The sequence below is a fragment of the Dreissena polymorpha genome, chromosome 6, assembly GCF_020536995.1.
Source record: "Dreissena polymorpha isolate Duluth1 chromosome 6, UMN_Dpol_1.0, whole genome shotgun sequence".
Lineage (NCBI taxonomy): Eukaryota > Metazoa > Mollusca > Bivalvia > Myida > Dreissenidae > Dreissena > Dreissena polymorpha.
This window is the reverse complement of record NC_068360.1, coordinates 25,139,354-25,166,471: the sequence shown is the minus strand read 5'-3', so window position 1 is coordinate 25,166,471 and position 27,118 is coordinate 25,139,354. Positions and strand designations below refer to the sequence as shown.

Sequence of the window (27,118 nt, the reverse complement as noted above, 5' to 3'; positions counted from 1 at the left end):
TTTCTGTAAGATTGTAACGACTATAAAATGTTCAATATATCGTCACAGTAATTAACTAAGAAATCCTGGACACCCAAATTTTTTTTACTTGACAAAAAAATCCTGTGCTATTTGTATATACTAGTATATATTTTTTTGTTCATTGCCTAAATGATCGTGACTGTCATGAATATTCTTTATCTTTCCCTGGCTTGCACAGGCTAATCTTGGACGACGCTTTACGCACATGCAGTAAACCCTTTTTTCCAAGAGCAAGTCTATAAATATGTTCTATTCATTGCCACAGTATTCTGACTTTGAAAATGTAGTTAACCAAAATATATTTTACTTGACCAAAACGTCCTGTGCTTCGTGTCCAGAGGTCCAGATAAGATGCGTATTTGCGTAAAATGGGCATGAAAAAAAAGAAAATACGCATGGCTTAAAATTTTGTTGAGTAAAAAAACTCCTGGCTAAATTCGGATTACGTATCGTGTGCAATTTAAATGCGTATTAGCCGTTTATACATGAATATAAATTCATGTTATCATGACTGGTTCCCGTCATTGTGTCCACACCAGTAAAAACATAGTGACATCACCATCTATATACAGAATGTGGTTCCCGACCTAATTTACTCCTCAGTCAGAACGGTATCATTTCATTTTGGCCCACGATAAAGGCTGATGTTGACACAACGGACTCTCCGCTGCATTGTTGAGAATCGATATAGGCTAATGGTGAAAACATTTGACATCACATTCGAAAAAAAAAACCCAAATCACCCAACTTCAAGCATATAAGTTTTGCTATCAGTTCATCTCTTGTGTAGCACTATGGAAAAACCTTTTTCTTTCAAGCACTGCTTAAATGGCATCCGAAATACACATATATAATAAACAAGTTTTACGGATACCACCCGCTTACCATTCAGATAACGTGACTAAGCACATGTTTAAACTGATATATATATTAAAATCCGGTTTGCAATCAATGAAACCACTAGAATCATTATGTAATGCGAAAACTTGCTGCTTGCTTGTTTTTCATATGACCATCACGATCTGTGCCGCCCTGACCGGCAGTCCCTGTCCGGAAAACGCTTTTCTTTTTGTGACATGTTCCGCAGCGTCTGCATGTGTTTGCGTTTTATTGTCATGTAAATAAAACAAAAGTTAATGGCGAGCCAGTTATAAATGGTCGATCTCTATTAAGTCGACATCGTCATTAGTAACACCAGAAAAAATTGTACGCCCTATTATTGACAGTATATTAAATATAACATAAGTTATTGCTTTATTGTGTACAAAACTGCTTGTAATAGCAAGTTAACACTACATGTACAATTTATTATTAATTCTGGTCCTTTGAACATAAATACTCCTTAAAATTATCGGATTTTGATTTTTACTAATCAATTAAAAAATTCATGAGTGAAATACCCCTCGGCTGAAAAAATTATCTGTAGCTCTGTTTGTGTCTATATATTTTTTTTGTAATTTCCTGTTAGATGCTGACATGAAAATCCTGAATCTTTGCCCAGGTTCCAAGCCGAATGTGATAGTGGTACAGAAAACTCAGCAGAGACGATTGGCAGGCACTCAAGTGGCTATTGGGGGTAAAGCCAATACTGCTGTCATCTCCAGTCCCTTTGAAAAGGTGAGCAGGGCTGTGCAGGGCTCTTTGAAATTAAAAAAAAAAATGTTTTATCAAGTTCGTTTTATTTTAGAATTTTTTTTTTTTCCTGCAAAAGTGGGGCATATAGTAGTGAGTCTGTCGTATTGTCAGTTGGTTGGTCCGTCTGTCTACATAAGTTTATGGCGCAATTCTTCCACATTTTTCAAGCGATTTAATTAATACTTGAAATATTTTTTACCAATTAAGTGTAGTCGCTCAAGGCACTTTTATCCCCAGTGATGCTAACATATTTCTGACAAAGAGTTAAAGTGATGTTAGAAGCGATGTGTGTGATTTTTTTATTCCGTCAATTAACAAAGCTGTACTGTTCAGATAGGTAAATGTTCAATAACCATGCTTAAGAAAGACACAAGAAAAAGTTGTTTATCTATCAATAAATTAGTATCTGGGATTTTTTTATTAGTTTGATTAATTTAACTTTGATATTCTAAACATAGTAACCAGTATTTGTTTGCTGTCATACTATTATATTGCTATCTGCAATTTACAGAACTGCCAGCATTATATGACTTATTAAGTACTTATTTCTGCACATAACAAAAATCCTGTACATCAATTCAGTATTATTGTATGTTAAACTATGAACTAAAAAGAAATTTCTAATAAGAATATCTTTGTTGATTAAAATGTTTTTTAATTACTGGATTATTTTTAGGAACTTGTGAGCTTTTTGCAAAAGCAGGATCCAACCAAACAGTATGTCGTAACGACGACCACTGCCAACCTGTCCAGGTCACAGGACGCCCAGAGGAAGGTCATTGTCACCACACCTGGGCACGGTGATCTGGCTAAACAGGTGTGTGTGTGTGTGTGCTCGTCAACATTTACTTGAAGCCCCTAACCTCACAGACATTTTGCTGAAAAGTTGTTTCAAATGGACAAAGATTACCAATCAAGATAATAAAAAATAATCAATTGATTTCAGTCAGATAAAAATAATTAGGTTATTATTTATTTAATATTTCTATACACATGGTCCTGGATAAAAATTAAGCCACAACAATACGTTCATACCTAGCAATTAAACCAAATTCCAGGAAGCGAGTGTGGCCTTGTCTATGATTCTTCAAAGTCGATGATAACATTAATAATATGAGGTTAATAGTTTACTTCATTGGCCAACAGATTATTGCTTGTACCCAGGAGGCAAAGTTGCCGGAGATTAACCTGTGAGTTTTTTACCTCTGCGTCCTTGACGCAAAACACTTGCTGTGGGCGCTAAGTTTAATAGTATGTGCATCTGCAGGACACACTTTGAAGTAGCGAGTCCATCTACCAGTGTAATTATTGTTATTTACATCTGGATGGAAACAAGCATCTTGATCGTGAATAGAAAATTATGTGTTCTGGGGATTTTGTAAAAATATGTACTGGTCAAATTAAAACGTTGTTAAGTAAATCCCATTTGTTTCACATGTTCTTGGTATCAAAATAAACTTGAGAGATGATTGATTTTAATCATAGGTGCAGCATTTTGTTTGCTTTTTCTTAATTTTCCGAACTTTGGACCTGAAAGTTTTTGTACTATTTCTTAGAGTAGAAAATTCCTATAAAAATGCAGAAAATTCTTATAAAGATGCAGCGTTCATGATTTACAAAACAATCTCAGCCACACTCATTGACATTTGTGTCGTGTTCTGAGAAAATTTGGCTTAATGCATGTGCGTAAAGTGTCGTCCCAGATTAGCCTGTGCAGTCCGCACAGGCTAATCAGGAACGACACTCTCCGCTTCTATGGTATTTTTAGTTTCAATGAGGTCCCTCCTTGCATAAAATCTAGTTAAGGCGGAAAGTGTCGTCCCTGATTAGCCTGTGCGGACTGCACAGGCTAATCTGGGACGACACTTTACGCACATGTATTATGCCCAGTTTTATCAGAACAAGAGTTAGACACATTTGTAAGGGTAACAATACCCAAAATGAAACCAAAGAGAACCATGGTCAGTCCTGACTTCATGCATTCAGTTATGGGAGTGTTGTTAAGGTTTAGATTTAAGTTGCAAATGAAAAGAACACAGTTAGAACCAGACATATTTCGATGATTTTTTTGTGCATTTGAAAGAGAATTTTCTAAGCTTTAAATATGTATATATTTGGTTATTTTGGTTAGAAAATACAAGTTTTATGATGGCAAAAATCACACAGGTATTGGAATTTACCTGACTTCCAGATTGATTATCTGATTATCTGCGATAAGCTGAGTTTGCTGTCAGTGACAGTATTGCTTGTGCAATACTATGCACCCTTCAGCCAATATAATTAGCTACAGTTGTTTTAGCGAATTGAATACCTGGTTACAGGTACGCAATTGTTGTTGTTTTTCTGAAATAATTGATAGAAATCTCCCAATACTTGGGACTCACACTTTCAGTTTTGGACTCTAAAATTTTGAGTCCAGCATATCTCATATGTTAAAAAAATCACTGGATTGAGGTTGCCTCCATCATATTTATTAAAAAACAGAATAATCCGTGTGACAGTAGTGATCTGTAAATTAAATAATATGAGGATAACACAAAGTAGGACCTATTTCCAATCCACAGATTAGCGCTAGTATCCAGAAGGCCAAGTCACAGGAAGTAAGTGTAGCCTCGTCCACCATCCTTCACGACCTTATCACCGCGGCAGGCATCATGCCTGACGGAGTGGGAGATGGCCAGTCAGGGGAGGTCACTGTGAACCTCGACGAGTCACAGCTCGCCGCTCTGACATCTGCCGCCCAGGAAAGTAGTCAGACTAAAGGTGTGTTTGAACAGTTTTTCTTAGTCATTTGTGAGTGTGGTGGTTTGAAGTTTTTATTCTTTGTGACGTTCATTTGTTGTTTTTTCAAAGTGGACATGACTATGTGACAAAGTGTGGTTTGAGATTTAAAAAAATGAAAATTATGTTTAAGCAGATGTTTGAAATATCATAAACTTTTCTTATCTAAACTAACCTCACTACATTAAAATCATATTTAATTACATTATATATATATATTGAATTTGTGAGGTTACATCAAGTGGTGACATCTGTATTTTTCAGCTGTTTGCCTGTTTTTCGATGCTGAAAAAAATTATACACATTTTGCTCAATCTATTTAAAAGTGAAGATTTATTATGCTTCATACTTGGCAGCATATGAAATTTTCCTTTCCTTATGTATTTCAATAGTCACGCCCCTCTTATGTGTATCCAGTTAAAATTGATTTTTAGCTCATCTATTTTTTGAAAAAAAATTATGAGCTATTGTCATCACCTTGGCGTCGGCGTTGGCGTCCGGTTAAGTTTTGCGTTTAGGTCCGCTTTTCTCAGAAAGTATCAATGCTATTGCATTCAAACTTGGTACCCTTACTTACTATCATGAGAGGACTGGGCAGGCAAAGTTAGATAACTCTGGCATGCATTTTGACAGAATTATGTGCCCTTTTTATTCTTAGAAAATTGAAAATTTTGGTTAAGTTTTGCGTTTAGGTCCACTTTTCTCAGAAAGTATCAATGCTATTGCATTCAAACTTGGTACACTTACTTTCTATCATGAGGGGACTGGGCAGGCAAAGTTACACTCTGGCGTGCATTTTGACTGAATTATGTGCCCTTTTTATACTTAGAAAATTGAAAATTTTGGTTAAGTTTTGTGTTTAGGTCCATTTTATTCCGTCAGTATCAAAGCTATTGCTTTCATACTTGCAACACTTATTAACTATCATAAGGGGACTGTGCAGGCAAAGTAATGTAACTCTGACTGGCATTTTGACAGAGTTATGTGCCCTTTTTATACTTACAAAATTGAAAATTTGGTTAAGTTTTGTGTTTAGGTCCACTTTATTCCTACAGTATCATAGCTATTGCTTTCATACTTGGAACACTCGCAAACTATCATAAGGGGACTGTGCAGGCAAAGTTATGTAACTCTGACTGGCATTTGGAAGGAATTATGGGCCCTTAATACTTAGAAAATTGAAAATTTGGTTAAGTTTTGTGTTTTGGTCCACTTTACCCCTAAAGTATCATAGATATTGCTTTCATACTTGGATCACTCGCAAACTATCATAAGGGTACAGTAAAAGGACAAGTTGCATAACTCTGGTTGTCATTTTTACAGAATTATGGCCCTTTTTTTACTTAGTAATTTTGAATATATGGTTAAATTTTGTGTTTCGATCCACTTTTCTTCTTAAGTATCAAGCCTATTGCTTTCAAACTTCAAATACTTTCATGCTATCATGAGGTTACTGTACCTGGGAAGTTGAATTTTACCTTGACCTTTGAATGACCTAGACTCTCAAGGTCAAATTATAAAATTTTGCTAAAATTGCCATAACTTCTTTATTTATGATTAGATTTGATTGATACTTTGACAAAACTACTCTTACCTGACAAACCACAATAGACTCCACCCAAACCATCCCCCGTGCTCTCCCCCCCCCCCCCCCCCCCCCCCGAATCCCCCCTCTATTTTTTTAAGATCATCTCACAACTGACCACCACAACCTCACACTATACCCCCCACCCCCCCCCCCCAATTTTTTTTGAAACGGTAAAAAAACACAAATATTTATTTTTATTATTTTATGTTTGAAATACCGTCCAACCATCGCACCCAAGAATCCCCCCACCCCCCCCCCCCCCCCCCCTCCCCCCTCCCCCGAATCCCCCCCCCCATAATTTTTTTTTTTTTGCATTTTTTTCCGCATTTTTGGAAGATAATGTAATAAATGTCCACACCCCCACACTATACACCCCTCTTCACTCCACCCCTCCCTCCTTTGTGATTGAAAATGAGAGTCCCTTCACCTTTAAAAAGAAAATAAATGAGCGGTCTGCACCCGCAAGGCGGTGCTCTTGTTTAAATTGTTGCTTTTTAAAAATAAAAAAATATAGAAAAAATAAAGTCTTTATCTTGATCTTAAGTCGTTCAATGGAATAACTGTGTTATGTTACATTCCAAACTGTACTAAATTACATTCAAAACTGTGCTATATACAGTCGAAACTGACCTAGTGGTCAACTGAGAACAACGGTCAACTGCAGACAACGGTCAGTTTGGATTCCCCTGTCAAAAAATCAGTTTATATTACACTTGCGAATAATGGTCAACTGTTCATAACGGCAAACAGCCATTATATTTCACTCCGAAAGTCATTTTGAACTGAGAACAATTGTCACAAGTAAGTCGTTTCGAACGGTGAAAAGAAAAAAACACAAATGAAACAGGTGCAAGTAACAATTACAATGTGTATTTGTAGCATTTATCGACTGCATTCATTATACAACGACAAAGCATGAGCCCGTGACAAAGTCAATAGGTTTTTATTGCTGATAAGGTGTTCAAAACAACACTAAGCTGGCGCGTGTTGTTAAAAGAGGGCGATAAAAGGACAAGTGATCGTCTATTTAGGCAAAACAGACATTTTCTATGACAGTCTTTTTCTTTGAATGAGAATGATACAGTTATACCACACTTACAATTTATGACAGACAATCCGCTTTTTATGCCCCCGGATCGAAAGATCGGGGGTATATTGTTATTGGTCTGCGTCATTGTGTGTGTCCCAAAACTTTCACCTTGGTTAAAGTTTGATAACTTTTTTTAGCTCACCTGATTGCTCAGGTGAGCTTTTGTGATCGGTCTTTGTCCGTCGTCCGTCCGTTACCATTTGTTCATAAACACTCTAGAGGCCACATTTATTGTCTAATCTTCATGAAACTTGGTCAGAAGCTTGGCCCAATGAAATCTCGGTTGAGTTCGAAACTGGGTCGTGTCGGGTCAAAAACTAGGTCACTAGTTCAAAAAAAAAGAAAAACCTTGTAAACACTGTAGAAGTCACATTTCATGCCCAATCTTCATGTAACTTTGTCAAAATGTTTGCCTTAATTATATGTTGGTTGAGTTCAAAAGTGGTTTGGGTCCGTTGAAAAACATGGCCGCCAGTGGGTGGGGCAGTTTTCCCTATTAGCCTATTGAGAAACCTTGTAAACACTCTAGAAGTCACAATTTTTTTTCCCAGTCATCATGAAAGTTGGTCAAAACATTGGTTTTATTGATATCTTGGACGAGTGCGAAAATGGTCCAGATCGGTGAAAAAACATGGTTGCCAGTGGGCAGGGCATTTTTCTCTATATGTATATAGTGGCAGTTTTCCCAATTTGGCTATAGAGAAACCTTGTAAACACTCTAGAAGTCACAATTTTTGTTCAATCATCATGAAAGTTGGTCAAAACATTGGTTTTATTGATATCTCGGTCGTGTTCGAAAATGGTCCAGATTGGTGAAAAAACATGGCCGCCAGTGGGCTGGGCATTTTTCTCTTATATGTGTATAGGGAAAACATGTGAACACTATAGAAGTCACATTTTTGGCCCAATTTTCATGAAATTTGGTCAGAACATTTGTTTCCTTGATATGAGAGTTGAGTTCAAAAATGGTTCCGGTCAGTTGAATAACATGGCTGCCAGGGGGGGGCAGTTTTCGTATATTTACATGTATATAGTAAAAAAAAGCTTGTGAACACTCTAGAGGTCACATTATTTGCCCAATCATCATGAAACTTAGTGAAAAGATTGGTCTTATATATATCTCAGATGAGTTCGCAAATGATCCCGATCTGTAAAAAAACATGGCCGCAAGGGGGTGGGGCAGTTTTCCTTATGTGACTAGAGAGAGACCTTGTGATCGAACACTATAGAAGTCACATTTTTTGCCTTATCATCGTGAAAATCAGTCAATACATTGGTTTTATTGATTTCTCTGACAAGTTGGAAAATTGCTCAGATCGGTGAAACACTAGCTCACCTGATTGCTCAGGTGAGGTTTTAGGATTGGTCTTTGTCCGCCGTCCGTCCGTCCACATTTGGTTTGTTAACACTCTTGCATTCACATTTTTTAAGCATTCTTCATCAAAGTTGCTGAAAGATCTCAGTCAAGTTTGATAATGAGCAAAATCACATAATTAATGCCATAATTATTGCCCTTATATTGTCCAAATTTTCATTATATTATAAAAAATCCTTGTAAACACTAGAGGTCACAATTTTGTTTCAGATTTTATGAATCTTGGTCATAATATTTATTTTTGTAAGCAATGAAGTTTGATGTTTGGTAGGGGGGGTCAACTCAAAATCTAGGTAACCAGGTCAAATCTTACAAAAACAAAAACACTCCATACGCCAGAGTTTTGGTTCAATAATGATGATGTTTGTTTGGACAATTTCTAGGTCAAGTTTGACATTTGGTAAAGATTGAATGAACCGACTCCTCTCAGGTGAGCGAACTAGGGCCATCTTGGCCCTCTTGTAATATTGAAGATAGCAACTTGATATTTGGCATGCATGTGTATCTCATGGAGCTGCACATTTTGAGTGGTGAAAAGTCAAGGTCATCCTTCAAGGTCAAAGGTCTTAAAACATTGTATTTTTCTTTCCTAAAACTTTAACCTTCGTTAAAGTTTTGTCATAACTTTTTAACCAGGTTTTCCGAAGGAAAAAACTGGTTATTAGATTGGCGAATGCGGGCGGGCTGGCTGGCTGGCGGGCGAGCGGAACAAGCTTGTCCGGGCCATAACTATGTCGTTCATTGTCAGATTTTAAAATCATTTGGCACATTTTTTCACCATCATTGGACGGTGTGTCGCGCGAAATAATTACGTCGATATCTCCAAGGTCAAGGTCACACTTTGAGTTCAAAGGACAAAAATGGCCATAAATGAGCTTGTCCTGGCCATAACTATGTCATTCATTGTGAGATTTTAAAATCATTTCGCACATTTGTTCACCATCATGGGACGGTGTGTCACACGAAAGAATCACATCAATATCTCCAATGTCAAGGTAGCCACGACTAAAAATAGATTTTTTTTTAAAAACAAACTTACAAAGGGGGTTAATTTTGTTTGTTCATTTCAAAAGTTCAGTTTGAGTTTTCTCCCTTTATCAGATTTTTTTTTCACAATGAAAACCTGGTTTTGTGACAATTTTGTCCCTTGTTGAATATTGAAGATAGCAACATGATATTTGGCATGCATGTGTATCTCATGGAGCTGCACATTTTGAGTGGTAAAAGGTAAAGGTCATCCTTCAAGGTCAAAGGTCAAATTTATGGCTTCAAAGCGGCGCAATTGGAGGCATTGTGTTTCTGACAAACACATCTCTTGTAAGTTATACTTGTTCCGAAGTGACGTAATGACACGAGACAACCTTTATTTAAAAATATCTCCCAATGAATGTAAATAGCACTGTTGGATTTACTGAATGAACGAGATGCATGAGTAAACAACAATGCTATCGTTATATCGCTATGAAGTTATAGATTTAGTTTAAAAATTGGTTTGAAAAAAACTCAATATATAAGATTTTATTCTGTATTATTCAATATAAGTCATGTAATTATGCTTAGTTAACTGCAATGAGCCTTTGTTTTACACTGTGTTTAAACGACTGGGAGGGGTAACGACGTGAAATACTACCAAGCTGTCACCTGATGACAATGGTCACTTTGGCCATTTCCCTTAACAGAATGCTGTCCTCAGTTATGACTGTAGTCCATTCACATTCATAACTGTACTTTATATAACATTCCATGGGTCTTTTCTATATCACATTCATAACTGCTATATTACATTCCAGTTAACCCCTCAATGCCCAGCAACGAATGGTTCGAGTATGATGTCACAGATGAGTCAGGCAACACGTTCACACACACCGCAGAGTCTGCAGATACCGCGGCGGCCATTCAGTCCCTCCTAGACATGCAGCAGGCAAACGGCGCGGCTGGCACCAGTAGTGTCATGAGGCCAAAGGTCACGGTTCAGAGATCGTCAAATGTGGACATCAGTCAACTGACTGACCACTTGAATCAGCACCAGCAGCAGTTCTATCCACTGGAACAGGCCATTACCATGCTAAATCAGAGTGAATCTGAATCTGAAAATACTGCGTCCTCTGGAATATTCCAGTCCGATAATAGTCAGACTATTACGAGCATGGTGGAAAATTTTGATGATGACGCTAACATTCTTACTGCTGTTCCCATCAGCTTGACCTCTGAGGGTCAAATAGAGCACATGACCTTGAACACTTCCAGCATGACCTCTATTGCCGGTGGCGGTGACCTTAACCACGACCTTGACCCCCAGACTGGAATGTTCTATTTGGAGAAAGGGGGGTCGATAAGCGGGATCAAGATCAACACGAGTGACGGCCAGCAGGTGCTTGTATTGTTTTAATGCCCTGGGATCGAATGATCAGGGGTATATTGTTTTTGGCCTGTCGGTCTGTCTGTCATTGTATGTGTGTGTCTGTCATTGTATATGTGTGTCTGTCATTGTATGTGTGTGTCTGTCCCAAAACTTTAACCTTGGTCATAACTTTTGCAATATTGATGATAGCAACTTGATATTTGGCATGAATGTGTATCTCATGGAGCTAAACATTTTGAGTGGTGAAAGGTCAAGTTCATCCTTCAAGGTCAATGGTCAAATATATGGCTTCAAAGGAGCGCAGTAGGGGGCATTGTGTTTCACAAACACAGCTCTTGTTTTAAATAACATTTTACATGTATATCTAAAAGAATACATTTTACGGTCATACAAACAAAAAAGTAATTAAACAAATATAACTGAAACAAACATGGTTTTAGAGTATTATGCTTTTGAGAGAAGGTCTAGGTTCGGTTTAGTTTATTTAAAGTATTATATTAAGAAGATATCGGTGCGTTCATACGTCTGTGTTTTGTAATAATATGCTATATCTTTGCCTAAGCAATTCATTTGAGTGTTTTATGTTTTATATTGTTTCCTCTATGCTTAGCCTATGTGTTAAGTAGCTCATATATTGTCATAATAACAGGTGATTGTGAGTGGGGTGGATGAAGACGGCAGGGTGAAATATGACCTGCTGAGTAGCTCCCTGGCGCAGGCTCAGATTGACCTTGACCCCTATCAGTTCATTGAGAATGGCGGGCAACATGTGAAGGTCGTTGAGAAATCTGTTTCAGGTATTTTTCTTGTTATACCCTTAAACATGAGTTTTGTGAATTGATATAATTATTCATAACGATTGATTTAGTAAAAAGGTCTACCAGATGATGTGTTTGTGGTCTTGAATGTAATGGATATGGTGACTGAATTGGATTGTTGGAATTGTTTCTTCTCAGGCAACAGACAAAAGTGAGTATTTATAAGAAAAAGGTTTGATAAAACCAATCTTAAATTAAAAAAGAACGTCAACTTAACATTGCATATGATTGTACAGTTTGTTATAGAATTGTGAAGTTTATTTCCATTGGGTAAACTGATAATACAAATTGTTTTAAGCACAAAGTATTTTATTAAAATTTATACTCAGTATTTTGACCCCTGACATCTGACCGCAGAAATGTTCAAGCGTCAGTTCTTTAGACTCCTGGTTTTCAAAATCCCTGCTTATCCCTGCTTACTCTAGTATCCTCCCTGTTTGCCAGGTGACTCTCTGCAATCCAGCGCCTCCAGCTCAGGGTCCCTGTCTGGGGAAACCCTGCTTATGCAGAAGGTCTCAGCCCCCATCACCATAACAACTCCCACCATCCGTATCCAGGGTAACTCATTTGTTCCCATCCAGGAGGTCATGAGGTCAGCAGCAGTGGCCGGCTCTTCCAGTGGAAAAATGGTTTGTAATTTTGTGTGTTCAAAACTCACTTGTAAAATAAAAGTGCAGCAATCTTGGAATAAGGAGGCTTTATATATGTCTATAAAGTTTATATCCCAATTTGGCCTATGAAGTTCACTTAATCTAATCAGGTATGACATTTTCGGCTTTCATGAACATTTTGCTTTAAAGGAAGTCTGTTCTAAACACAGATCCAGTGTAGGTGGTAAGTGTCTTTCCTGATCAGCCTGTGGTGACTAAACAGGCTAATCTATGTCAACACTTTACACGCTTTTATTTTATGCTTTCCGGTGGTTTAAAGAGAAATATCAGTGAATTAAAACTGATAATTTCACTGTTTCAAACAGTGAAAATTAACAGTGAAAATTAGCAATAATTGTCCCTGTTTACTGTGAAATGACGTCATTATTTTGACGAAATGACGTCATTATCCTAACGAAATTCTTTAGTTAAAGTTTAAACTCTTTAACAACGTATATAAACTGTGAAAAAAGCATAAAATAAAAAGAAAATTTGTTGGATTCGGTGGATTATCGTTTTTTATGCACTCGTGATGATAGAAAATATATTTTTTCTATGATCACTCGTGAATTAAAATCGATAATCCACCGAATTCAACAAATATCCTCTATGTATTAAGACCCCTTTTCAGAGAGTGCGGCTCAGTTTTAAACTAGCATTACTATTGCTAATATATAAGATGTATTGGGAAGCTGTTCTGGTGGCAAAACAATGGGTGAATATTGTGTTGAATAAACTCATCTGAAACATAGTTATAAACTTAACTGAACACCTCCATTGCCTACATTTGATCTTTCAGATCTTTGTTAAAGGGTATCTGAGCTAATTTATAAAAAGCTTAAATTGCTTCGAAGTAAACAATAGCTTGTTTCTTGTGCCATCCATAACAAAGCCCAAGACTCCTGTTGCAGGTGTTCAGCACAGCGGACGCGGGCAGCTCCAACCAGTCCATCCATGTGACTGTAGAGCCGAGTGAGCTGGACACCTCGTACATGCAGATGGAGGACTTCACCAGCCAGCAGCTAGGCGATGTCACAGACGTGGGCATAGGTCACATGGAAGAAATAGCCTGCGAGGAGACAGTCACTGTTGGTAGGCTGGAATTTTTAATACAATTTCATAGGGTGGAGAGATCTTTCCTACTTTAAGCTGATTTCTTTGCTTTCAATGTCAAATTAATTATGCAGATGCAGTGAAAACTCGCTATTAAGACCACTTGTGGGACTTTTCAAAAGTGGTCTTAATAGCGAGGTGGTCTTAATTCTGAGTTTTCATGAATTTGATGGACATACAATTACAACAACGTAAATATGCACTGAACTTTTATCTGTTTGCATACAATATTACAGTCATCCGTTTATACATTGTATTTATACATTGTACAAAGATAGTATTTCAAGTTGTTCATTAAAGAAGTGTAAATACATGTATATGTACTTTTCATCAAGATCCTTGATGATTACTTAACGAATGAGTCAATTGTCGTCTGCTTAGCATTTTGTCGAATAAAAGTCGAGATTTTCTTTTTAGAATAGCTTGAACCCGAGTCTTTCCAATGCCGAATAAATCGTCGTTGAGATTTCCCATCACTTGCGTCGATCAAATCAATCTTTTCTTTTAAACACAACTCTTTCCGTTTTCGCTTATCCATTTTGAATAACGATATGGTATAAAAGTCGGTTTTTATATCCATCACGAACAAAACCGTGTTACTCAAATTTCCTAACTGTTAAATTATTCGCCGTAATAAATCTTTAAAGTGTGTACCAAACAACTACCAATTTACCCATCAAAGACTCAATAATAATAATAGCTAATTGTCAATCAAGGGTTAAAAATTATAACAAGTGCCGAAAATCTAACACATGTGTCGCAATTCGATGCCAAAAACCGTTATCGTTAATTGTGGTTAATTGGGTCAGAATGGCTTCGTACACAAGCCCGATAGTACCACAACATCAGATCAAGTAAGGTGTGAAAATTACTGGTCGTTTGGCGGGTGTCAATTAAGAACAATATCGATAATTGGTACTGATTAAAGTGGTCGTAATAGCGGATTAGCGGGTTGGTCGGATTAGTGAGTGTAACGACCATTGAAATATAGAAGGAACAAATCGGGACTGAAAAATGGTGGTCGACTTAGCGAGTTGGTCGGAATACCGAGGTGGTCGTAAAGGAGAGTTTTCACTGTAGTTATATACTTGTATTGTTCTATATACAAATGAAAAGTTCAGATGAACCTTGTAAGGTTGGGTAGGGCATTTCACTCCACTGAGTTGTTTTTTAGCTCGACTATTATATATGAAATATATATAGTGGAGCTATCCTACTCACCCCGGCGTTGGTGTTTCGGTTGGCGTTTCCGTGAGCGTGCAAATGTTAAAGTTTGCGTACTACCCCAATTATTTTCATTGTCCCTTGACATATTGCTTTCATATTTTGCATACTTGTTTTCCATCATGACCCCAAACATATAAACAACAGCAGACAACTGAATCAAGCATTTTGACAGAATTATTGCCCCTTTTTTACTTAGAATATGCATATTATTGATAAATCTATGTTAAAGTTTGCGTACTACCCCAAATATTTCCTATGTCCTTTGACATATTGCTTTTATATTTTGCATACTTGTTTACCAACATGACCCCAACCTATAAACAAGAGCAGACCACTGTATCAAGCATTTTGACAGATTTATGGCCCTTTTTATACTTAGAATATGCATATTATTGAGAAATCTATGTTAAAGTTTGCATACTACCCCAAATATTTCCTGGGTCCCATGACATTTTGCTTTCATATTTTGAATACTTATTTACCAACATGACCCCCACCTATAAACAAGAGCAGACAACTGTATCAAGCATTTTGACAGAATTATGGCCTCTTTTATACTTAGATAATTGAACATTTTGCTTAAATTGCCATAACTTCTTTATTTATGATCAGATTTTATTAATACTTTGACAAAACAACACTTACCTGAATACCACAATGGATTCCACCCAAACAAAACTCCATGCCCCAACCTAGATTCCCTGCTTTTTTTATTTTTGAAAGATCATCTAATAAATGACCACACCCACATTATACCCCCCTCTCAACCCCCCTACCCCCCCCCCCCAAAAAACAGAAAAAAGTTTTTCCTTTTTTTGTTGAAAGATCGTCTAATAAATGACCACACCCCACATTATACCCCCCTCTCAACCCCCCCTACCCCCCCCCAAAAAAAAATTATTTTTTTTTCCTTTTTAGCTCACCTGAGTGATAGCTCTGGGTGAGCTATTGTGATCACTCACCGTCCGGCGTCCGTCCGGCCGTCCGTCTGTCTGTCTGTCTGTCTGTCTGTAAACAATTTGTAAACATCTTCTTCTACTAAACCATTGAGCCAATTTCAATTAAATTTCATGTGGAGCATCTCTAGGTCATGGGACAAAAGAATTGTTAAAAAATATTGATCACATAACCAAGATGGCCGCCATGACCATATATGGTAAAAACCTTAAAAAATCTTCTTGTCAGAAACCGTTAATCAGATTTTCAAAAAATTTCACAGGGATGACCTTTGAAGGCTGCCTTGAAAAAGTTGTTCAAAGAAATTTGATTCGTCAAAAAACATGGCCGCAGGAGCTCGTTGAACTTTGCATGTTTATTCGTTTTTGCCTATTTTGTGAAAACTTTCAAAAATCTTCCACATTTTTCATGCAATCTGTATGAAATTTGGTCAGAATGTTAATCTTGAAGAAATCTGGGTTGGGATTGTATTTGGGTCATCTGGGGTCAAAAACTAGATCACTAGGTCAAATAATAGAAAAACCTTGTGTAGACAATAGAGGTTACATTTTACATCCAATCTTTATGAAATTTGGTCAGAATGTTTGTCTTGATGAAATCTGGGTTGGAATTGTATATGGGTCATCTGGGGTCAAAAACTAGGTCACAAGGTCAAATAATAGAAAAACCTTTAACAGCATAATTAATTGTTTTTCACTAAGTGTATTATAATAATTTAAAAATCAGATTAAAGAGAATAAATTTTTCTTTATTATGGTTTTTATTTCATGAAAATCCATAAAGGATAAGTGTTATTAATCGTTGCTTAATTATTGAACAATGCGAAATATCGGTATTGATTTTTTTCCTGACATGCAGTCCCAGATATTAACCGCTTTCAGCTGTAGACTGTGCTTCAATACATCGCCGTGTTATTGAGCTGAAAAATTGATACGCAGTTGGCATACACACCGGTCATTGAGACAAATTACTGATGTGAAAACAAATTGTACATCGTAGCGGCTTAAATAAACAATTACATCTGATTAAAGATTAAAGATTGCTGCCGATTTAAATCAATTTGAGTACTTTTTGCATATATTTAATGCCAAATGGGAAGCTGTGTTTAGACTCAAGTTGACAAAAATGGCAACGAGATACTTGCCTGTTGGATATAAGGTGAAAGATCTTGAAGGTGCATAAAATAAGTGGCGCTGGGAATGGTTACACGAGAAAGACTACGCTGTAGTCTACGGGCGGGGAGTGAACTGGTTGAGAAAAGTGGAAGCTTGTGGAAAAGCGATTTGAGAAGTTTGTAAGAAAACCCTAAATTATCAGTCTTGTGGGAAGAAGGCATTTCGTCTCCAGGCAGAGGACCCTAATCACATAAAGAATATAAGAACCATCAAGACCAACCAGGTTGGGTTTTTATTTTTTTTAAACTAACACCCCGAATTTGGTCGTATTTTCTGTTGCTAAAGTTTATTGTTTAGTTTTTTTTGCATCAAAAATCGGCAAGATAGATCTAGCAAATTTGCCAATTTTTTTTATTAATAACGTTTGATTCATTGATTGTGAGCTTTTAAAATATTTTGACCTTTGAATAAAGCATAAAACAGGAAAAGAATACGCCATTTTTGCTGACTGGGACAGGTCTTTTTTAGTTAAATAAAATGTTTTATTGTCCCCAACATATGAGCCCAGCAGCAAGAAATGTTGTTTTTTTACTTTTTGTAAAACAAATATGGGCAACCTACCGTAACCCAAATTCGACGATGTTCTATTTTTATCGATTAAATGGATGATTATTGTCTTGGAATCATTTCAAAGTAATACAGCCGAGTTTAAAATTATTATTTTGTGCTATTTAACATTTCATTATTTCTTTAATTATTTGCTAAATATTGCTTCATGTAACCATTACATCGTCGAATTTGGGTCACACCGGGATACAATTATTTAGCATTCAAACAAAACGATTGGGATAAAAACTAGGGGAACCCATGCTGAAATTTTCAATTTTAACTGTTTAGCAGAAGCCACCATACCCAATTTTCTTAGATGAATGTGGAGGCTTCTGGAAGCATGATTCGGTGAATATAAATGGTGACAAACATTTGATTCTGCATTTATTAAACATGTATTATTGACTTTTTAAAGTATGTGTGAAAAATATAATAATTTGTAACAACTGTTACAGGTTTGACCGGGTTCTTCAAAAGCAACACCTGCAGTCGAGTCCATGCCAGACAGTGGGTGCATGTGAATGAATTGCCTTTTGACTAACTTTTGTGTGTTCCTTATCAAATACATGAAGATTTTCAAATATATGTGTATGTTGTTTTTTTTAAGAAAATAAAATCACCAGAACAGGTACAGGCACCCTTTTAATGCGTGGAATCCAGGAGCTTCCGGGGGCCTCCGGCCCCCTTGTCCCCTGGACCCACTGAGGGCCCTGCGGCCCCCTGGCCCGCAGCTTTAAGTTCAGGATTTTCAAAATATCCAACTTTGACCCCTGCAAATGCTTTGCTAAAACTTTGGCTACAGTTTCTAAAATTTGGCTACACAAAATTCCATTTGGCTTAAAAGTTGGCTACAGAAATTTTTGGGCCAGGGGAGCCCTGTTTGGATTGTATTTGGGTCATCTGGGGTCAGCAACTAGGCACTAGGTCAAATAATAGAAAAACCTTGTGTAGACTATAGAGGTCAAAGTTTTCATCAGACCTTAATGAAATAGAGTCAGAATGTTTGTCTTGTTAAAATCTGGGTTGGGATTGAATTTGGGTCATCTAGGGTCAAAAACTAGGTCAGATTTAAAAAAAACTTTTGTAGACAGTAGAGGTCACAGTCATTAAATCTTTATGAAATTTGACCAGAATATTAATCTTGATGAAATCTGGGTTGGGATTGTATTAGGGTCATCTGGGGTCAAAAACTAGGTCACCAGGTCAAATCATAGAAAAACTTTGTGAAGACAATAGAGGTCATAGTTTTCATATGATCTTAATGAAATATGGTCAGAATGTTTATCTTGATAATATCTGATTTTGGATCGTATATGGGTCATCTGGGGTCAAAAATTAAGTCACCGGGCCAATTCTAGTAAAACCTTGTGTAGATGAAAGAGGTCACAGTTTTCATCACGTCTTAATGAAATTTTGTCAGAATGTATTAATTAATGAAATTTGGCTTGGGATTGTATATGGGTCTAATAAAATTTAAGTTTATGAAGCAAGGTTAGTCAGGTGAGTGATTCAGGGCCATCATGGCCCTCTTGTTTTATTTTTGAAAGATCGTCTAATAAATTATTGCATATGAACTATTTCCCCATGATGGCTTATGTTATACTGTCAAGCACTCGAATAGTCGAGCGCGCTGTCCTCTGACAGCTCTTGTTGAAATCACACCCCTGGTTTTAATATTATTTGATTGTGAAAGTATAAAATTAGATAGAGGAAAATGCTCAAGATAAGGTTGATTTTGTAGCATAATATATTCTTCACTCATGAAAATTTCTTTAAAATGATGTAATTTTCCCCCAAATTTTCAATGTTATCTTTCCCTTTCTCTGTTTTGTTGATTCATTTTCTCCTCCAAAGGGAAGGCCTGTATTCACCAACCCATTCTAAGACTTGGATAAGGCATGGACTTGCGTAGCTTTTGAATATGATTTATACAGGCTAAAAATGTTGATTATGTCCTAAATTAATTATTCTAAATGAGAAATTGTGTAGGATGTGTTAAATTCCATGTCATATTGAACTATATATACTATTTCAAAATTACAGTTTAAAGAATATTCTTTTTTAAGAATTGGTTAGTGAATACAAATGAAGGAAAAAATACCTGCTATCCAGTGCATGCTGTCCTATCCTACATTCAGGTAACTCGGACTCCAGTGAGGGTGGAGGTATGGAGGGCTATGTGAGCGGGCTGGACATGGGCTCTGGTGGGTCACAGCCTGCGCGCAGGAAGAGGAAGGTTCTCTCGGGCGAGGACCTCACTAGCTCTCCACCCCCGGGCAGTGGGGCGCCTGGCAGCTGGTCTCGAGCAGCCCTCGGGTAATACTGTCATGTTAGTTAAAGCAGCGGTCAATATATGAGCTGTTCTCTGGGAAAACTGGGCTTAATGCATGTGCATAAAGTGATGTCCCAGATTAGCCTGCGAACGCCACACAGGCTAATCTGGGACGACGCTTTCCACCTTAATGCGATTTCTGCTAAGAAGGGTCTTCCATTATATTAAAAATGCCCTTAATTGGGAAAGTGTTATCCCTTATAAGTATTCTTTGAAAAAAGAAACATACCAGACATTATCCCCAAATATTGTAAACAATAACCCTTATTGATTGTTGTAGCTGAAAGACTGGCACTAAAATGCCTCTTAGTCAAGGAGGATGCAGGTAGTCATTACATGGCTTGTAAAAAAAATCCTAAGCAATGGATCCATGCTATTGGTTTTTACCTCTAGAAATTTTACCATGGGCTTTTTGACCTGTCTTGCCAGGCCAACTAGAAATTTGTTGTATGTTTGATACTGATTTGGCTCTTTTTTAATATTGATCAACATTTATACTAAGCAGAGTTACAGTTATATTTGACTAGCCTTGTATTGATCCAAATTGCCAGGAATATGTATTTAAATGAAATGTATGAGTTAAGATTTGAAAATTCTTGAAGGCCAATTTTTCTGAAGCATTCATGACATTGCATGTCTCTTATTGCAGGGTGTTAAACAAGGTGTGCAAGTATCGTGGAGTGAACAGGGACAAGAACGATCTCAATGCGGCCACTTGGTTCACTCAGCCAGGTAGGCAAGAATTACTTTTAACATATAAGCCACGCTTTGGGAAAATGAGGCTTAATGCATGTGCAAACCATGTCGTCCCAGATAAGCCTGTGCAGTCCGTTCAGTCATGGATTACCCGTAAACGAAAAATACAATTAAAACTGAAAGTGTCTCCTCATTAATCTGTGCGCATTGCACCTGCTTATCTGGGACGACCTTTTAAGCACATTTATGTTCATCTTGATTGCTTTAAGTAGAAATTGCAAATATCATTGTGGTCCTTGCTTTTCTCCCGATAAATGTATTAATTATTGGGAGTAAAGTGGGGAGGGGGGTGTGAAAATTTGGGGCCAGTATATGGCCCCATTCGTCAATGGAAAAAGTATATATTTTCCTGGTATTTTAACAATTCCCAATTAAAGGATTCCGAAAAAATAACAAATATAAAATAAATAAAAAATTTTTTTTAAGTTTTCAAGGTTAAGTTCATTTCCCATCCAGCTGTAAAGTTCGAACCTTGAAAACAATTTTATTAGCAATTTTAATGCATTTGTTAGCAAAACAACAACAACACTATTTTCCCAATTTTAGTCAAAACACCATGATTTTTCTCAATGCAAAGGGACCGGCCCCATTCCCAAAATGATGGAAAAAAAACACTGGGACTCAGTTGATTGTGAATAAAAATAATATATTCAAGAAAAGTATCACCCTTTATTGCAACATTTTCCAGATCTTTTAACTTAAAGTTACAACATAAAATAAAGAAGAAAAACTAGAAAGGATAGGAGATATATTAAAAGGAAACTTATACAAAATATTTTTGAAAAGAGAAGAAGAGAAAATCACATGCAATATCTCTTTTTACATTAGCCTTATTATAATTGTTTATGATTATTTATAACTGTTCACTGTTGTTGTTCAGTGGACCCTGCAGATGCCCCGGACTACTACACAATAGTGCAGAATCCTATGGACTTTGGGACGATCAAGAGGAAACTAGAGGTAGGTAACAACGTTATAGGCTCAGGGCTCACTCTGCCATGTAGTGTATGAGCCAATGGCTACAAATAAGGAAATATATTGCTAAAAAATATCCATTAGGACTACAAGTTCTTCTTCATTTTCACACATAAAATATCCAAAATAATAAAACTTGAGACATAAAGAGGTAAATTAAAAGGCTACAGAAATGATTTGGCCACTTTTATAGAAGTTTTTGTTAATATGAAGTCTCTTCTGAACGGAAATCCAGTTTAGGCAAAAAGTGTTCTCAGATTGCCCAGACTAATCTGGGATGACATTACACAATTGCATTAAGCCCAGTTTTCCCAAATCGTGCCTCATTTTTAGCTCGGCTGTTTTCGGAGAAAACCCGAGGTATTTTCAAAGCCAGCTCGTCATCCGCTGTCTGGCGTCTGCCATACGCCGTCCGTGTCATGCTCAAACCTTAAAATTGCCTCTAAAATCAAAGTGCTTCCATCTACTACTATTAAACTTCATATGTAGCTGCACCTTGATGAGTTCTACACGCCACACCCATTTTTAGGTCACTAGGTCAAAGGTCAAGGTAACTGTGACCTCTTATATAAAACTTAAACATATGTTTTAAAATCAAAGTGCTTCCACCTACAACTTTGAAACTTCCTATGTAAATGCACCTTGATGAGTTCTACACGCCTCACCCATTTTTATGTCACTAGGTAAAAGGTCAAGGGCACTGTGACCCACGGTAATTCATTAACACAATGCTTCTACAGATGCATAGTCTCTCAGATGAATTCTTCTCGCCACTTACTTTTCTTCCTCTTCTTCTGACAAGCTTTCATTTATTCAAAACTGCACCCACAGCCGAACGTTGGCACCCGCTCATCTTCTTTCTATTATAGACGGGGAAGTACGTTGACTTTGACGACTTCCATGCTGACATGTTGCTGGTGAAGGAAAACTGTTACCTGTACAACCCTGAGCTGAGTCAGGTGCGGCGAGACTGTGACGAGGTGTTCACATTTTACACAGCAGAGTACCAGCGCCTCATGGACAAGTGGCAGAAGGTAAGGCAGGCTCTGTGACGAGGTGTTCACATTCAACACAGCAGAGTACCAACGCCTCATGGACAAGTGGCAGAAGGTAAAGCAGGCTTTGTGACGAGGTGTTCACATTCTACACAGCCGAGTACCAACGCCTCATGGACAAGTGGCAGAAGGTAATGCAGGCTCTGCAGGGGTGTAAATTTTCCGGATTATTCCGGAAATCCGGATTTGAGCCGTCCAGGGTTGATTTTGAGGTGAATGTAAATCCGATGAGTTTGTTTAAGGCGGGTAGGGGTAGGGACAAAATTCTTTTAGTGCGGGATCATTTCAGAACGAATATTGTTATAGCATCGTCGGCATTCCGGACATTTGCGCTTGGTACCGATTTTATTTATTGATTTCTGATTGGTAAGCGGCTGGCACTGACATGAGCAGGCACTGGCAAAGTAAAGCACTGCAATATCATATTTTAAAACAATATGTTAATCAAATTATATATTGACTGCGTATTTGCTAGGTTACTGGTTACTGGTTTTCATTTTCTGCAGTCAAACGATATGCATATTTAATTTCATTTGCAAGTGATGTATCGCGACATGTTTTCGGACAGTCGTTTTCGGATACGCTGGTTTGTTAATTACATTTCGAAGTTCTTAATATCATTTGTTTAGAATGACAAATACACCTGCGGTGTTACGGATGGTTTGGTTTATAATATTTCGCATTGTACTCACCAGAAATTGCACCTAGAAAGACTATAAAAAAAGAACAATAAGCTAGGGCTCGGGGGGTTGGGCCCTCTCTTCCCTTTATCATACGGCTTAATTTTCCGGATTTCATATTTGGGCCAATTGACACCCCTGCTCTGTGACGAGGTGTTCACATTCTACACAGCAGAGTACCAACTCCTCATGGACAAGTGGCAGAAGGTAAGGCAGGCTCTGTGACGAGGTGTTCACATTCTACACAGCAGAGTACCAACGCCTCATGGACAAGTGGCAGAAGGTAATGCAGGCTCTGTGACGAGGTGTTCACATTCTACACAGCCGAGTACCAACGCCTCATGGACAAGTGGCAGAAGGTAAGGCAGGCTCTGTGACGGGGTGTTCACATTCTACACAGCAGAGTACCAACGCCTCATGGACAAGTGGCAGAAGGTAAGGCAGGCTGTGTGACGAGGTGTTCACATTCTACACAGCCGAGTACCAGCGCCTCATGGACAAGTGGCAGAAGGTAAGGCAGGCTCTGTGACGAGGTGTTCACATTCTACACAGCAGAGTACCAACGCCTCATGGACAAGTGGTAGAAGGTAAGGCAGGCTCTGTGACGAGGAGTTCACATTCAACACAGCCGAGTGCCAACGCCTAATGGACAAGTGGCAGAAGGTAAGGCAGGCTCTGTGACGAGGTGTTCACATTTTACACAGCAGAGTACCAACGCCTCATGGACAAGTGGTAGAAGGTAAGGCAGGCTCTTTTAATTTAACTTACAATTTCATGTAAAATTTGAAGCCGAACCACTTTTTCAACTTTTGAAATTTACACAGATGACAGTATAAGGGTTCATTTTTTATGCTCAAGCCAGAGGATGTGCTTTTAATGTGGGTAAAGGAATCGAAAAAATAACTGATTACTGTGAAACAATCATTACAATTTATTTGTTCGACTATTATTTTCGTGGAATTTCTTTTGTCTGTTCAACCAAACAATTAAATGATCAACAAACCTGCGTGTCCAAAACTTACATCAGACAATATTAACAAAATCGACTCATTTTAATTTCCAACAAATATTCCTAATTTTACGAGTCCACAAGGAAACAAAATGACAAAACTCTAAATTTGATATTTATGTGATTTTGTTTTTATGCTAAAGTTGAGCGTTTTTTCTTTTTAAGTGATTGTTTATCATCACATGCTTATGTTGACTATAATTGATATCAATTATCAAACATGCACACCCTAACCCTTTACCACTATGATACATATTTTGATGCATTTTTAATCCTCTAAAAAGTTTAATTTAATTAAAGACCTTTCTTACTTAATGCAAGTTTAACAGGCGTCATTTCCAATCTTTAGATACTGATGAGCAGCAAACAGCATAAAACCAGAACTGACTGAGTCTCGCAGGCTGTTCTGGTTTTATACTATTTGCACATCAACATTTTTACTTAGCTTCTCAGTTGGAAAGGGTTAAAGGATTTTCTTTCTTATTTTACTTTCAGACTCACATTGGTTCGCCTTTGTCTAAAAAGCAGCGCACTGACCGAAGTCCGGTACACTCTTGACCATGGACCCAGAATACATAGCTTATTTTAGCACATCGACTCAGAATTCATAGCTTCATTTAGCACTGGCATGGATTAAGATCTGTGCCGTTTTATCATCCCTCTCGATATTGTTTGCGCAAACTGAGATCTTTAGGCCCACTTGTCAGGCAGGAATAAACTGTGAAGTTGCAGTTGTGATTGTTAATACCTAATTGATAAAATAGTTGTCAGCAAATTCTTTTTTTTGTTAGGACTTTGTTTCATTAAGTGCATTATTTTTTGGACTATTTTGTCTTTAAAAATTAAGTTTTTTTTTCAGGTTTAAGTCTTATTCAGTAAATTATGATCTGCATAAAATATGTTTTTATGCAAGACAATGTTTCTGTGCCCTAAAGCACAGATATTCTAATTAGACAATACTATATTTATTGCAGTACCCTTATGTGACTGTTAATCCCAAATCAAATGAATGAAATCAAATTTGTATAGATTCCTCTATCATTGTTGCTATAAACAGACGCTTTTTTGGTGTATATGTACAAGTTGGTATTTGTTTATAGTTATTTTTTTTTTAAGTTTTTCAAAATAATTTCAACCATGTTAACAATTTAATATAAATATAGTTTTAATACAATATTTTTTATATGAATAATATAGTAATTAAAATTCTTCCAATTTATTTGTATACAGAAGTTATGATTTTCACATGATAATATAACATTTGCTTACAAAAAACTGAGCTAGTATATTTTATGAAAATGTGTCATTTGTAATAATGAAACATTCAATAATGCAGATTTGAAATCAAAATTGTTTTTGGGATACCTGAAACATGGTAATTAAAACTTGATTCACTAACTAGTGTTTTAGGTAAAGCAGAATTGCAAGGGTTATTTGCTTTGAATGCCGCACCTTTTCCATTTTTTTTTCTCCACAATTTAAAAGTATGCCCCACCCTTTTTTACCTTTTTGTCATTTGTCAATGTTCTAAAAAATACAGTCTCACCTAGAGTGCTTTTACTGGCTATTTCCAATTTTAGAGATTTACCTGCAGCATTACTTGACATATGCATCAAATTATTTTTAATGAAGAAGAAATCTATTGGAATATGTGCTAAAGGGATGAATGATTGAACTTAAGTGGAAACTGCACAATTCTGTTGTTTACAATGTATTAATGTTACCATCCAATGATTTTTCACAAAAGAGTTTTGTCAGTTTCATGCCAATGTGTACGAGCTGTTTTCTATTGTCTCGTTCTGGCAAAACTGGACTTAATGCATTTGCATAAACGTGTCTTCCCAAATTAGCCTGCGCAGTCTGCAAGGGCTAATCAGGGACAACACTTTTCGCCAGCGCTCAATTTTCTTTTGAAAGAGACCTCCTTTATACAATTTATTCCATAAACGTGGAAAATGTCTCTGTTTATCAATAAGCCCCGTTTTCCCAAAACGAGGCTCCATTGTCTCGTTGTTGGCGGGTCAGAGCATTGTTTAGTTCACCTGTTCAAAGATTCATCGTGTATATTCATGAAGATCATGTAGTTTTTTTAGAACACTAATATTATTATCATGTTAGTGCATAGTTGTTTTACCTATTCTTAGCTTATTGAAGTATATTGCGGAACATTATAAATGTTGCCACGTACATTGTGAATTAAACTCGTTTCGAGGATTTCATGGTTTGTTGTTTTTTCCTCGCTAAAGTTTAGCTCACCTGGGCCCGTATCCACAAAGATCCTTAGTTAACTAAGTTATTTACTTAAGTTTGATAAATCTCCTAAGGCAAGTTTTTTTCTTAAATCGTTATCCTCAAAGTTCCTTAGGAAAAAGAGTAGGTAAGTTTTTGATGCGTGCTTATTTTTTATTTGATAATATACAATGAAAATCTTAAAAACTAAGGAAAAATATAGAAAATGTAGTAGAAAACATTTAAACTAAGGGGAAAATCTCCCTTAGGAACTTTGTGGATACGGGCCCCGTTTCCTACGCCCTATTGTTCATACAGCAATACATAATTGATATCTCCTATTAAACCGCATGGAGTATTCGAACTCAACCTGACCAGAGGGTCACTGGGATGTTCCAGTAAGCCTCGTTCTGGAAAAAATGGGCTCAATGCATGTGTGTTAAGTGTCGTCACAAATTAGCCTGTGCAGTCCGCAGGAGACAACACTTTCCGCCTACACAAGATTTTTGTTAAGATGAGACTTCATCAAAACAGAAAATAACATCAAAGTGGAAAGCATCGTCCCTTATAAGCTTTTTGTCCCTTATAAGCTCATTCAGTACGCACACGTTAACCTGGGACGACACTCAACGCACATGCATTAAGCCCAGTTTTCCCAGAACGAGGCTCATGGCATTGGTGGTAGCAGCCATACTGTTGTAATTCTAGTACGCTGCATGCACAAACAGCGATTGTATTGTT

The 27,118-nt window shown here is 37.1% G+C and overlaps 1 protein-coding gene across 23 annotated transcripts in view; it reads left to right on the top strand.

Moving 5' to 3' along the window:
* Positions 1-26,362, top strand: part of LOC127833567 (BRCA2-interacting transcriptional repressor EMSY-like) — a 49,392-nt gene extending 23,030 nt beyond the window's left edge. The window contains exons 12-26 of one of the 23 annotated variants that reach the window (XR_008027481.1): positions 1,523-1,638; positions 2,333-2,473; positions 4,221-4,419; positions 10,281-10,861; positions 11,502-11,649; positions 12,115-12,299; positions 13,232-13,412; positions 19,480-19,657; positions 20,323-20,405; positions 21,310-21,389; positions 22,274-22,384; positions 22,537-22,590; positions 23,347-23,422; positions 23,499-23,574; positions 24,644-26,362. Coding sequence is in view for 12 of the 23 variants with exons in the window: in XM_052358877.1 (XP_052214837.1) it covers positions 1,523-1,638; positions 2,333-2,473; positions 4,221-4,419; positions 10,281-10,861; positions 11,502-11,649; positions 12,115-12,299; positions 13,232-13,412; positions 19,480-19,657; positions 20,323-20,405; positions 21,310-21,389; positions 22,274-22,384; positions 23,597-23,650; positions 24,644-24,706 (2,120 nt within the window). In the remaining 11 variants the exon portion in view is untranslated. The other 22 variants (XR_008027488.1, XR_008027486.1, XR_008027484.1 and 19 more) reach the window with 22 other exon arrangements.
* Positions 26,363-27,118: the final 756 nt, after the last annotated feature.